The 13,241-nt window shown below is 41.7% G+C and overlaps 1 protein-coding gene across 2 annotated transcripts in view; it reads left to right on the top strand.

Moving 5' to 3' along the window:
* Nucleotides 1–2,285: 2,285 nt before the first annotated feature.
* The window catches only part of grm7 (glutamate metabotropic receptor 7), a 291,232-nt gene continuing 280,276 nt past the window's right edge, over nt 2,286–13,241 (top strand). For both annotated transcript variants that reach the window (XM_030051920.1, XM_030051922.1), the window contains exon 1: nt 2,286–2,910. In XM_030051920.1, coding sequence (XP_029907780.1) covers nt 2,398–2,910 — 513 coding nt within the window. In that variant the 5' untranslated portion in view covers nt 2,286–2,397. The remainder of the gene's footprint in view (nt 2,911–13,241) is intronic.

Below are 13,241 nucleotides of genomic sequence, written 5' to 3'. Positions count from 1 at the left end.
CTCAAGTTTAAAAGCAACTTCTAATTACAAAGACCCAGCTTGTGAGTAACTTTAAGGAGTACTTTTGCATTCCCAGCTTCAAAAACAAGCTCCAGCATTGCGGTCTGTGCTGCTAAGTGTGCTGCCCATCACTGTTTTAGAAGACTCTGCTTGTAAGCTGGAAGCCAATCTCTTTTATGTCAAGCATTAGATAATAATAATAATAATAATAATAATAATAATAACTATTATTATTATTGTTGTTGTTGTTGTTGTTGTTGTTATTAATTTGGATACTATGCGTTAACATCGGTGAAGTAATATAAATAAAAAAAATTAAATAAGGCTCACGCCAGCTGAGTTATTATAACGGATCAGACAGTCAGAAACAGAAGACTCACCTCCAGCACAAAGTAGAGGCAATTAAAACTTTGGTCGAGGTTTGGCAACTAAAACAACAGAGCAAAGGTTGGGGTTTGGCTTTGTTTGAGGTTCGCTTTCAAAGAAAAGAGGGGGGAAGAAAAAAAAAGAAAACCTAACTATCTAAAGATGAAAAGTTAATACAGTTGAAGTCTGAATGACTGCTCTCTCTCTCTCTCTCTCTCTCTTGCTCTCGTGTGACATTTCATCAGAGGTCTAATGTGATGATCATTCAGTGGGCTAATTACTCAAATCGGTCATTCAGTCTTTGACCGGACCTGAATCTAACCTCATGAGCAGAATACAGAATAGCAGCCCCTTTTTTTCTTTCTTTCTTTCTTTCTTTCTTTCTCTCTCTCTCTCTCTCTCTCTCTCTCTCTCTCTCATTCTTTCATTCACCGTAACAGCCTGACATCTCTGGTTTTAGTGGGAGCTGAGGTGGGGTAGATGACAGCTGGTTTAGCCTGGTCGTGTCTTCTAATAACCTAAGGATAAATAGAGCCTATATAGGGGAGGTGAGACTGAGGAGTCGATGATGGGACGTGACCCATAATAGCTGTGATCAATCATCGCGTCAGCCTTGTGGTCAGTCACCCATCCCACGTGGAGGCCTATATAGGAAATATTTAAGATCCCTGAAGCGTCCTCTGAAACGTGTGAATTTATACGCGTAATAGGCGGCATGATGGCCATAAAAGACTTCCTATTCTAGTCTGTTCCTTCCACCTGCACCTCTGTTGGCGCTCATTCATAATAACAGCGCGCAGGAGCTGTCCATAATTCAAACGGAAAGAAATCAGTTTCCTTTTTTTTTCTCTCAGTGTTGGTGTGCGTATTGTTTTGGCACTGGGCACCCACAGTAATGATTTCACGAACGCGTGTGGGTGGAGTGCGTGTGTCTGTGTGCGCCCGCTCGCGCGCACGTGTGTGAGTGAGTGAGAGAGGGAGAGAGAGAGCGAGAGAGAGAGGGAGGGAGAGAGAGAGAGAGAGAGAGAGAGAGAGAGAGAGCGCAGGGTATCACTGCTCTTCCAGCTTTGTAGGGAGAAAGAAGATCTCGCTATTGTCCTCGTTGCGGACAAATTTCTGCGCAGAGATACTGAACAGAAATCACAAAAATTACACTTTTTTTTCGGTCTTCTAGATGCAACATCTGATCCCAGACAGGTGACTAGACCAGAGGGGGGAGGGATAAGGAGCGTGTCACAGACGGCTTGGTTCTAATCAGAGCGCAATGCTGGATGTATTTCATGGACTTACCAGTGCGTCTGCCGTGCTGCTATAACGCGCTCTCCCTTTGTCTTTTCATTCATGTTTTGGTTACGAGCTTGAGAAAACTCTTACACCCTATATTCATCAGCAGGTGTAACCAGATTTATTATTGTGTCTGTGTATTTTTTTTATTTTTTTTTTTTTTTTTTAAGTATGACATCAGTGCCGAGCGGGGGCTGGGTTATTCACATCTCCAAAAGCGGGATATCGGGATGTAGGAGTTAACCGAGTGTTTCTTAATTCATCCTTTTCTCTTTGTCTCTTTTATGGACAACGACTGATTTTGTCTCTGTGTTTTTTTTTTTTCCTTTTTCGCCGTCTTTCCTCTTCCTCTCCCGGAATGGGCACCCGAGCAACAAGCGACCGTAGCTGCGTGCAGCAGCAGCAACCCTGCGCACACTTCAGAGGGACAAGGCATTGGTGAATCAGTCGGAGTGGTGCGTGTCAGTGTGTGTGCGTGTGTGTGTCTATTTGTGGAGGTTATACCTGCGGAATTACAAAATCACCTGCCCTGCTTTGTGATTAGAAACAGGCTGCTTTCTTTGTTGGGTTGAGGACACGAGTGGACTCGGATGGCGGATTCATAAAACTATCCAAAAAGTGGCTTGCACCTTGCAGCGGTCCTGTTTTTTACTATTATTGTTGTTATTATTTTCCAATCTAAGCCGCTGCCTGGCAGGGCTGCTTTTATTTAACTGTGCGTGAGGAGATTAAGAAAAAGATCAAATCATGGGTATGCACTGCAACAGTATCCCCAAACTAAAACCTTGCTTCACATTCCGGGTGTTATGGATGGTGCAAGCCTTCCTGGTGCTGGCCGGATCCCAGGAGATTTATGCACCGCACTCAATCCGGGTGGAAGGCGACGTGACGCTGGGGGGGCTCTTCCCCGTCCACGCAAGGGGGGTCCCGGGAATGCCGTGCGGGGATATCAAAAAGGAGAACGGCATCCACCGGCTGGAGGCGATGATGTATGCCCTGGACCAGATCAACAGCGACGATGAGCTGCTGCCCAACATCACCCTGGGCGCCCGGGTGCTGGACACCTGCTCCCGGGACACGTACGCGCTGGAGCAGTCGCTGACTTTCGTGCAGGCGCTCATCCAGAAGGACACGTCGGACGTGAGGTGCACCAACGGGGAGCCGCCAGTGTTTGTCAAGCCTGAGAAAGTTGTCGGGGTCATTGGAGCCTCGGCCAGCTCGGTGTCGATTATGGTGGCCAACATACTGCGCCTCTTTCAGGTAGGAGTCGGGAATGTGAGGCGTTAGTCTCTCTCTCTCTCTCTCTCTCTCTCTCTCTCTCTCTCTCTGCCTTATCTTGGTCTTTCTTTTTTCAGACCTCTCTTGGTGATCTTTCTCTCCCTGTCTTCTTTCCCTTCTTTCCCTTCCCCTCTTTCTCATTTCTGTAGAGGTCTCTGTCTTTCCTACAGTTTATTGTATCCCCCCATATATATATTTCTCTGTTTCTGTCTTTTGTCTCTTTCTGCCTCTCTCTCTTCGATCTCATTCAGTCTTGTTCTTTTCTTTTTCCACTCTTTTACTCTCTCTCTCTCTCTCTCTCTCACACACACACACACACACGTGTGTGTGAGCTGCCTATCTGCCTATACAGAACCCATTGTACTTTCTGTCTAATCATTTATTTACCAGCATCATCAGTGTGAACCACTTGTGCTCATATCTTCTTATGTAAAAGGCCCTGCAGCATGCAAAGGGTTCAGTTAAGCCAATTTCAAATGCATGCATCTGATGCTATGTAGACCTATTCCCTCTGACAGACATCAAATTATTTTTTTCTTTCTTTCCTCACAAATACCCAATTTGCAATGGATTCTTACACAAGGAAGTCTCCTCCCCTATCTGTTGCCTGCAACGTGAGGCTGTGAACTGCCTTAACAAAAAAGCCACTCAAAACAAGTGTGGTGTAAGGCTCTGTCGTGCCTGCACAGCAGGCACTGTGCCTATTAGGTATCACTTAGAGCGGAACAGTAGTAATGCCTGAAAATCACGTTTCTGGTTTGAATCAGAACATTCAGCAGTAGGCGGACCACTAGTTTTGCACAGGCATGTGTACATGTGTTTTCTTGTTTTGCTATCCTTGGGAGAAACAGCCTCAGTGTAGGACATTTCTTTAGATATTTCTGCCAATATTGTGGCTGGTTTTCATTTTTTTTAAAGGAGTGCATTTTGGATCAGGACGGGGTTGAGGATGAATGGTTGGAATTAGGATTAGCTCTAAACTGTAAGGGATAAGGTTAGGGGTTAGGGGAATGAAGCAGTCAATCAAAGCTTAAAGGAGAGAAAGACAAGCTTCTGTGTGCGTGTGTGTGTGCAAGATAGAAATAGAGGTTGAGAGAGGCAGAAAGAGAACAATAGAGAAAGACAGGAAGAGTGTGTGTGAGAGAGAGAAATACACAGTGTGTGAGAAAGTGTGTGCGAGAGGGAGGGAAACCTAAAGTCAGAGTGGGGTGGTGCTGAAAGGACAGCTCCCTTGCTCCGTCTGTATTTCTGTGACTCAGCTCACGTTCCTCACTGGTTTTGCTTCCGCTCATTAAACAAGCTGTCCTCTTCTCCTTCCCCCACTGAGCACCATTTTTCACAATCCTCTCATGGGATTTCAGCTCCTGACAAAGTGTTAAAATGTGTCATGATTCGAGGTTGTTACTTAAAGTTAACAGCCTCAAAAATCCCAATTCTCTCCCCTTTCCCCCTTCCTTCACCCTCTTCTCATACTAGCTATCCTGTCTGCCAGCCTGGGTTTGGATGTTTTCTTTGCTATTGATTGCTTGTAATGTTGGCAACACTGGTAAGAATGTCAGGTAAATGGGTAAAAATTTAAATGTCTTCACTATCTTGAAATACAGCATTTTACATCCTAACTTCAGTTTAAGAGGTCTTTAAAATGTTCTATAGTGAATCCTGAACAATCAGCACCGTCATGCAGACTTATGTTCAGATGGGCACACAGTTCTTTTCATTTTTACATGAAATACAATGGGAAATTAGTCTCATAGTCCATTAAAATTGGCACTGACTAGGTCTTAAAAAGGCTTGCATTTACCTTGATTAAATTTGCAGACATCCTGCCTCCATCCGTTTTTTATTTCTTTTTTATTTTCTTTTGAGCCACAGCTTAGTAACTTTTATAAGCTTTCCAAAGCTTTGGCTTCAGGGGTGGCCTAACTCTCACCGGCTGAGAGGCGATATTGAAAAGAATTTAATGGCCGGGAAGCTTAGATTGCTTTTAATAACAGACATTGAAAGGCTATTCACACTGGGAGCACAACGTGTTTCCGAATTTCGCAAGTTTTTAAATCCACACGGCATAAAGATACTTTCTTGTCTGTGTCAGCAGTGGTGTCATGGTAAATAAAAAGTCGGGTAAACAGTGACCATGAGTTGGCAATCATCCTAAGAAGTTCCATCAATATGAATGAAAATCAAGTTTAGTTTCACAAATGTGTTTTTGCCTTTTTTGAACTGAAAAACATCATGTGGATTGCATCACTCCACGGCAAGTTACTTTAGTGTACAATTAATTTATAAGTGTTATACAACCTCAAAAAATAGTGAACTCCATTCTTTAAATAACAAAGAGGATGAAGAGTTTTCATGGGTTTTCCCTCTTCTGCATCCCTGCATGTCACCAAAGCTTATAAGCAGGGCTGTAACTTGCCTAGTTTGATTTTGAGATAGGCCAATGAAACCAGCAGGAATCAAATAAATTTCATTCATTCCCCCATTTGTCTATCTCACAAATTTAACTGAAGATGTTTCTGCTGGTAGTTGACAAAGGGAAGTGGGTCAGTTATTGAGCAAAGGAGGGGGAAAGACCATTGGAAAGCCACCAAGCTGCCGCTGGCTAGCGCGTCTCCACAACGCAACACCCGGTGGAATGAAATGGGAGGGTAATTATTATCCCCAGTGATAGAAAAGTCATCTGTTCCACAGCTGTTTTCAGTTCATTACACCACTAATGTTCCTAAATGGCCTAGTTGGCACCAGAGCCACACCGCAAACACATTAGGCCATCGCTGTCTGGATGGATAGCGTTACCCCTGGCAAATCATGGGTCAGGTCAGACCCAGAAAAGTTTATTTATTTATTTATTTTTACTTCATTTTATACAGTATATTTAGATCAGAAGTATGGTGGTAGTGGAGGAATTGGGTATACCGTGTCCCTATATGCTTCAATGGAAATAAAACTGGGCCTTCCTCTTCCTCTGTTTCTTTTTCCTCTTCACCTCTTCCTCCATCATGGCTGTCCCTCTCTCTCCTCCACCTTTCTTTTTCTCTCCCGCTTGTTTTTCTCTCCCTCCACTCTGCCTTCCTCTCTCTTCATCTTACCCTTTTTTTCTCTGTCTGTCATATGTTTTCTTTCCCTCCTTCTCTCTGTCTGAGTGAGCCTCATTAGGAAAGACAGCACTGGTGTTGATTGAAGACAAGATACAGGGACAATAAATTTACCTTGTCACTGCAAATTATAGAATATACCCCTTTGGCTATCATTAGATTTAAGGGAGCATATGACTGAAATTAGAACTGAACCTGCCCCCCATCCCTCCTTGTTAAAGCAGGCAAATTATGTACAGGGTCAGGATGGAGTTTTGTGTAGTGAGCAGTGGTGGTGTTTTAATTGAGAAGAGAGATACTGCTGCGGCCTTACCATATGTGCTAATGATAATTAGACTGGCAGCTGGGTTTGTGTGGTTCCCAAAAGTAAAAAAGTACAATATGTTGTTTCTTCATACTGCAAGCCATAGTAATGTCAGTGAAGTAGTGGGGTGTACAGCTCATTATATGCATATATTGTGACCCCACCATATGTGACAATAACAGTGTTAATGAGGGGGCTTCAGTGTCACCAGACATGCTCTTACCATTTTAATTTGCAACAGGGAAAGAAAGAAAACAAAGAATTTGACCTGGTCAATTGGTGGCAACAAATTACAGGACGGTTATGCAAAATAGGACTGACCCATGAGGTGCAGGGCAACAGGTAACAGGATCTTACATGTAATGTAAACAAGACATTTAAAGTTAAAATTTACAGCTGAGGAATTGCTCCTGTGAAGCAGAACAGGTATAGGTGGCAGCAGCATAGCTTAGGTTGATAAATGGGTGACTTTGTTCCCAGGCTTTCTCCTCCGTACAGAGCAGAAAGCCTGGAAGAGTGTCCTTGATTATTGTGGTAGAACAAGGGAGCTAATAAAACCCACCCACCGTCCTCTCATTGGTCTCTTGAGTTGTCCATCCAAATGCAAACAGGAAGGTGCAGCTTGTCAAAGCTCCCAAGTTTCCTCAAATGCATGAATGAATCCTGCCTGCAAGTGTTCTGTATTTCACCAATCAATTGTCTTTCACCTTCCGTCTGATGGGGAATCATGTTCCCCAGGTGGGAAGGGAAAGGAAACCAAAAAATCCAGTAAAACTGTCCATGGGAAGAGCTTTGTCCAGGGCAAATAAATGCTAACACTGACATAACTTTTTATTTGATGAGATCATGTACTGCTGAGGAATTATTGTTCAGGAGATATGCTAATATGTAGCATTCACTAAAACCAAAACATAGCTTTGGGTGTTTCATGTCTCAATCCAAAATTTTGAATATAGATGAGAATGTGATTAGTTAATTAATTATTCACACTGGCATCAATATCATGTTGCAAATATAAAAAGGTAGACTTAAATCTTGAACTTTCTCAACTATTGAAATTGAATGAATCACTGGTTTGGTCAGATTATGGTCATCTGCTTTGAGCCGTGGTATGTTGGTAGCTGAAGATGCAGATTTACTGTGACCCTGCCATATGTAGCAGAGACAGTTTGACAGCCAGGTGGGTAACCAGTGTTTCCCCCCAGAACTTTTTTTCTTGGCAGAGTGAAGAGGCATCATAGACTATGTGACAACAAGACTCTCCATTGAAACCAAAACAAATAATTTTAGGCAGCACGGGTGCTCCTCTAGGCAGGATAGCCCATCATGTCTGTTCAGCACTGTCAGGTGTTCCTTATCATGCCAAGAGAAAAAAGTGTTATACCATTAAATATCAGATCTCACATTTCTTGCTTTTATTTCACACACACACACACACACACACACACACACGCACACACACACACACACGCACACACACACACGCACACACACACACACACACACACACACACACACACACACACACACACATATACATATATCAACGTGTGGAATATCTGATGGGGTTGGGCACTGTAACATACTGCATACAGGGAAATTTAAACGAGCTGAAAATCATTTCAGCAAACTTTTTTGATGATCAAAATGAATCTGACAGTGAAGTGTCCTTAAGTAGACATCTGTTTAAGACAAATGTGTGAGCATTTGGTCTGCAGAATACCATCAGCTGCACCACAGACTGTGAGTAAGAGCTGTGCCACGTTCTCAGGCTATATTAGTTTATTTTGGGGTGGCACCAAGGCTCATAACTTATGGATACTCCTGTTTTTATCCACATTACACAATGGAAAGCAACTGTGACCTATATTTTTGAGTTGCCAGTGCAGGAGTGCTGATTCACTAATTCACAAGACGTCCCACCTTGTATCTGTCCTTTTATAAGAGCTTTCCAAATGCTTCCCCCTTAGGAGTGGAGGTGCAGTGCAGCAGCAATGCATAAATAATATCCAAAGAATAGCAATCACTGACAATCAGTAACAAGTCTGAGGCCATGGTGATGCATAGCAAAACATTTAGGACAGCTGCGACTGACAACAACCCCCCTTCTGAGCAGCTTCCTCAGTATGGCTTCTTTAATCTTGAAGATCCTGTTTCCAGGAAATGTCTGAAAGGACTTTTGATCTTGGCTCACTTTGTTGCCTGTTGCTGAGAGAACTGCCCCTCTACATTACTGATAAACTGCCTGTTGTATCACCACCATTAATGAATATGAATGATTCACTTTCTACAAGTGTTATATAGTTCTTTGTTATAATGAAAAAGTCTACACTGAAAGTAATATATAAAATTAATCGTCCCACACATTACATTCCCTTTTACTTTTTTATAGACTTTATTAGCTGGAGTCTTGCAACTTGAAAGCTACTATACAAAGCAATTAGATTTTCCAGGGAAAAATTGATTTTAGTATAGTTGCTGCAGGACTTTAGAATATCTGAAATGGAACAAATCACACATGATCCCGTATCATAGCCTCAGCACCCCCTTTATTAAAATTGGAAAAGCAGCTATTTTTCATGAAATGTCACTTCACGCAGTTGGCTGTTTTGTAGAAAGTGCAGTCACCTCGGAGAAACAATTAAACACAGGAAGCCGTATCAAAAGTACAGTAGCACAGAATCGCTCTCCCTCCTGCTTCCTCTCTCTACCACACAAACACCTCCACCTCCCGATTTGCTGGCTTTGTTTTCTCCCTGCTCCCTTCCTATTCACTTCCTGACTCCTCTTGCCACCAACTTACAAAGCTGCAACCCTTGCATTCCATTAATCCAGGACCCCAGAGAGGCCGGTTCTACTTTCAGCTGCTTCCCTCCTTGTTTTGGGGCATCTTTTGAGTTGCTTCTGAGGCTGTCACAGCTGCTTGGAAAGCCTCTTTCTCCTCGCTGTCTGTGCTAAGTATAAAAGAATTGCTGTGGTAGACTCAGCCAGCCCTCCGAGACACACATAGCCACACAGGCCCATCTATTACAGGCAGAAAAAGCTCCTGTGTGTCTGGCTACTGCTCAGATTCTATTTCCTCTGTTAGCTGATTTAGGATAAAAAGGCTTGTTGATAGTGATTTTACATCATGGCAGTTCTGGTTCAGATCTGCTCTGATCAAAAAAAAAAGTTTTTCTTTTTTAGCCCACGACATAAAGTAAGCAAATTTACCATCACCATGGGACCAGGCTTCTTTAATCTTAACATAGATTTGAACGTAATGCTTAATCATACTTACTTTTCTTTTGTCCTTTTCCTTTTCCAGACACAGTATTCCATTGTTGGCCCTTAATCACCTGGAGGATGAGTGCTTTGTCCAAAGGAAATTGAGTAGTGAATTCCCACTTGGTGTGATCTACCTTTACAGTCACAAGTTGTTTTAATTACCTACCACAAGTCCTCCAACCCATATAACCACATAGGTCATGTGTTCCACCATCTAACTGTGTGTTCAGATCAGATGTGAAGCGATTTTTCTCGTTGTGGACTCGTGAAGTTTTGGCTCCCGCTGTTTGCATCATCCGCAACATGGCTTTTTGCATCGATTCATGTCTTTGCATTGGCTTTGTTTGTATTCCTACCATGTTAAAAACCTGCTTCATGTTTGGTCTGAACACACAGTGGTACGACCAGCTGAAGCATTTCCTAAATTAGTAGGAAATGCTACCCAAAGGACCGTTTCATAAGTTTGTCGTAATGGTTACGGATAGCAAAAGGTCAGGGTTAAAGTTACGATGTGTTAACTAATGTTAACTAACTGCTAACTGCTCTGGTTTGGATTTGAACTCAGGTTGGCTGAATGTTGGCTCACAGACTGACTCATCCACCAGCCCACCAACCTCCTTACATGGACTTTGTGACTTCCATAATACTACACCACATGTAGCTAGATACAGCAGTATACAGTACCACCACTGCCTCATGTGGGGCCTCAACACAAAAAGGCCTGCAGCCCCTTATCCGAATCACAATTACTTTAATTGTCGTATACAGTAAAAAATATTAGAGTATATCATGACACTGGCTGTGAGGACATCTGGAGTCTCAGTTCCAAGTAAGCCACTGTACAAAATGTAATCAGACCTATAGGAGGCAAACCGAAAACAAAGTGCAGTGTGGGTGGAAAGTGAATGTTGACACCTGTAGCTGCTGACGGACAGAGCTGCTTTTGCTGCCAAAATGACATACAGTGGAGTAACAATCACAAGAGGCTAATGACAGCATTTCAGGACTGCTTGTAGTACCACAACAATACTGAGGTCTATGTTGGTACAGTATGTTGCTGTTGCTTTTGTCTACAACTGGAGTTTCCCCTCATACAATTTCTTTGCAGTAGTTTAACCTTTTCAACTGTGTGTCGTTTATTTATGAATTTTGGTTGGCTTACCGTAGGACCGTGTGAGCACTGATCAAACTGATGCAAAATGCCTGAATCAGACTAAGACCAGTAAACTATGGGTGTGAAAGTAAGCTTACCATCTGTGTGTTTGAACAAAATCCAGATGTACTGTAACTACTGGTGTAGAGGGAAGTGGTAATGACAGTATTTCTTGGGCTGTTTACACATCTGCCTTGTTTAGTCCAACTGAATCAAACTCTGGTGCACTCACTTCCTTGGTGTGGCAGTTAGCAACATCGGAACATGATTAAGTAAGGCCTGACACGTAGCAACCAGGAGATAGAGAGGTACATAGCCCAAATGATTGCTGCAAAAATGAGGAAATGCCAAAGCTGCAGATGACACTCCAATGGCATGCCCACTTTGGAAAGTCAATTGGCCAAATGGGTTGAACAATAAAGTGAGAAAGGAAAAAAAAAATATCACTGAAGCAAACACTTCCTTTCTTCTTTCAGCCTAGTGACATTTGTTGTTTGACTTCGACCAATGAGCAGGCTTACAGCTCCCACATGGCTTTTGTTGATACATTTTCCTTTGAATTCCTTGCTGTGTGAAATCAAACCGAACCAAATGAACAATGCAACAAAGTATCAGCTGTTCCACTGATTGAAACCACAGTAAATGGACTAAAGGTATGCCAGTGCCCTGCAGTCACCAGGTACTTATATAAATGATAGAAGTCCAAATGCAATCATTCTGGCATTCTGGGTCTCAAGCCATACTTTTAGAGAAACATTTGGAGCATTCGGTGAGAAAAATTGTGTTTGACTCTGCCAACCCTCTGAGACATGCCCAGCTGAACAGGTGGATGTGTTGCAGGCTTAGAAGCCTCAGTATGTCTGCAGACAGCTCTGTAACACCTGATAATGTAATAACTGTCAGATAATGTGATGGCTTGTCAAAATGTACCAAAAGATCTCTCTAATAGGGCTGAAAACATAACAGAATGTACTGATATAATACATCTCCAGGTTATGTAATAAAATCATATCACCACACTAAGAAGGGATGTTCACTTCATAAGGGGTATGACATATTTAATATTTATATTTATTTCTTTTTATATAAAAATATTGTTTATTAACCATGTAACTTTGGTTATTAGTGAATGTTATGGGGTCATCAATAACAAACATGTTACACTTTACAGTATCAAGTAATAATTGATAGTTTTAATATCATATTTTTGGCAGCAGTTATTACATTATCACCTCTAATTGTGTTTTAATGTGCTTTAAGAAAAATATATAAATAATTTCATGCAGTTTTGAGTTTGGAATGACCTTTTCCAAACAAATGGAAATTTTTTTCAATTTGGACTCAAACCAAATTGGACCCTCCCCAGATACTGTTTGTGCAGACCTTTGTTAGTAAAATCTTTAAGAATAAACCCAAATTCACAATAACTGGGTATGTGTCTGTTTTATTAATTTCTTATAATAATGGTGACTAGAAATTGAAGCTTATTCATTTGCACTCATAGTGTTTGGCTAAAATGTAAATGTAAAATGTTCATGACCAGTGAATACAGCATTTTAATGCCTTGGTTGAGTTTTAGAGACTTCGAAATTATTCCAGTTCCTTTGTGTGCCCTTTTTGCCACTCAGAAATCGCCCAGCAACCAAGACCTATGTTCTTATTTGAATTGTGAAATTGGTCTTATTTTGCATTCTAACTGGAATTGACAAATTAATTCACTGTTGCTGCATAAAACACGCCAGCACTCTTTATACAAGGACACCCCCAGGGGCAGCCAGCAACCGTTTTTGGGTGGTGACCCATAGTCCGAGAAGCACTTTGTTAGAATATTCTACGAGGAACTGCTGTGCAAGACTAAGCCAGCCCCTGGAGACATGCACAGCCACACAGGTCCATCTATAATGGGCAGAAAAGCCTTTCTGTGTCACTGCTGTTCATCTGAAAATATAATTTCACTGGTGGCTGGCTAATGTGTTAGGATAAATCCCTGGAAAGACTAGTCAATAGTGAGCAAATCTATACAGGGTGTGTACATAATTTCAGGATATATATTGAAAACATACACATTGACAGCATGCATTAGGATTATATCACTGGACTTCAAATAAAATGCAAAAGGACCGTACAGTGGTGGAAAAAGTATGTAAGTATTAGTAATAGAATGTACTTATCCATCAAAAGTAATAAAAACAATCATTTTGAAAAATGGTGTCTAACTAAATCACACACCATAGTCTACTTTAATAAAAATGTATCATATTTTATGAACTTTTCATGTAAAACCTCATTCTGCAATTCAGCACCTTGTAATTATACACCCATCGGATAAGCAGTGGAGTAAAAAGTAACATATTTCTCATTGAAATATATGGCAGTAAAAGCATAAAGTCTCAAAATCTCTTAAAATGAAAATACTTAAGTGCCAGTAGCTGTATTTAAGTATTGTACGCTGCTTGTGTAAATGTATTTTATATTTCCCGCCCTTAAGTGCTGG

This window comes from Myripristis murdjan, chromosome 5 (genome assembly GCF_902150065.1).
Source record: "Myripristis murdjan chromosome 5, fMyrMur1.1, whole genome shotgun sequence".
NCBI classification, from domain to species: domain Eukaryota; kingdom Metazoa; phylum Chordata; class Actinopteri; order Holocentriformes; family Holocentridae; genus Myripristis; species Myripristis murdjan.
The sequence above is the reverse complement of the archived record's forward strand: the minus strand, read 5'-3'. Positions and strand labels throughout refer to the sequence as shown.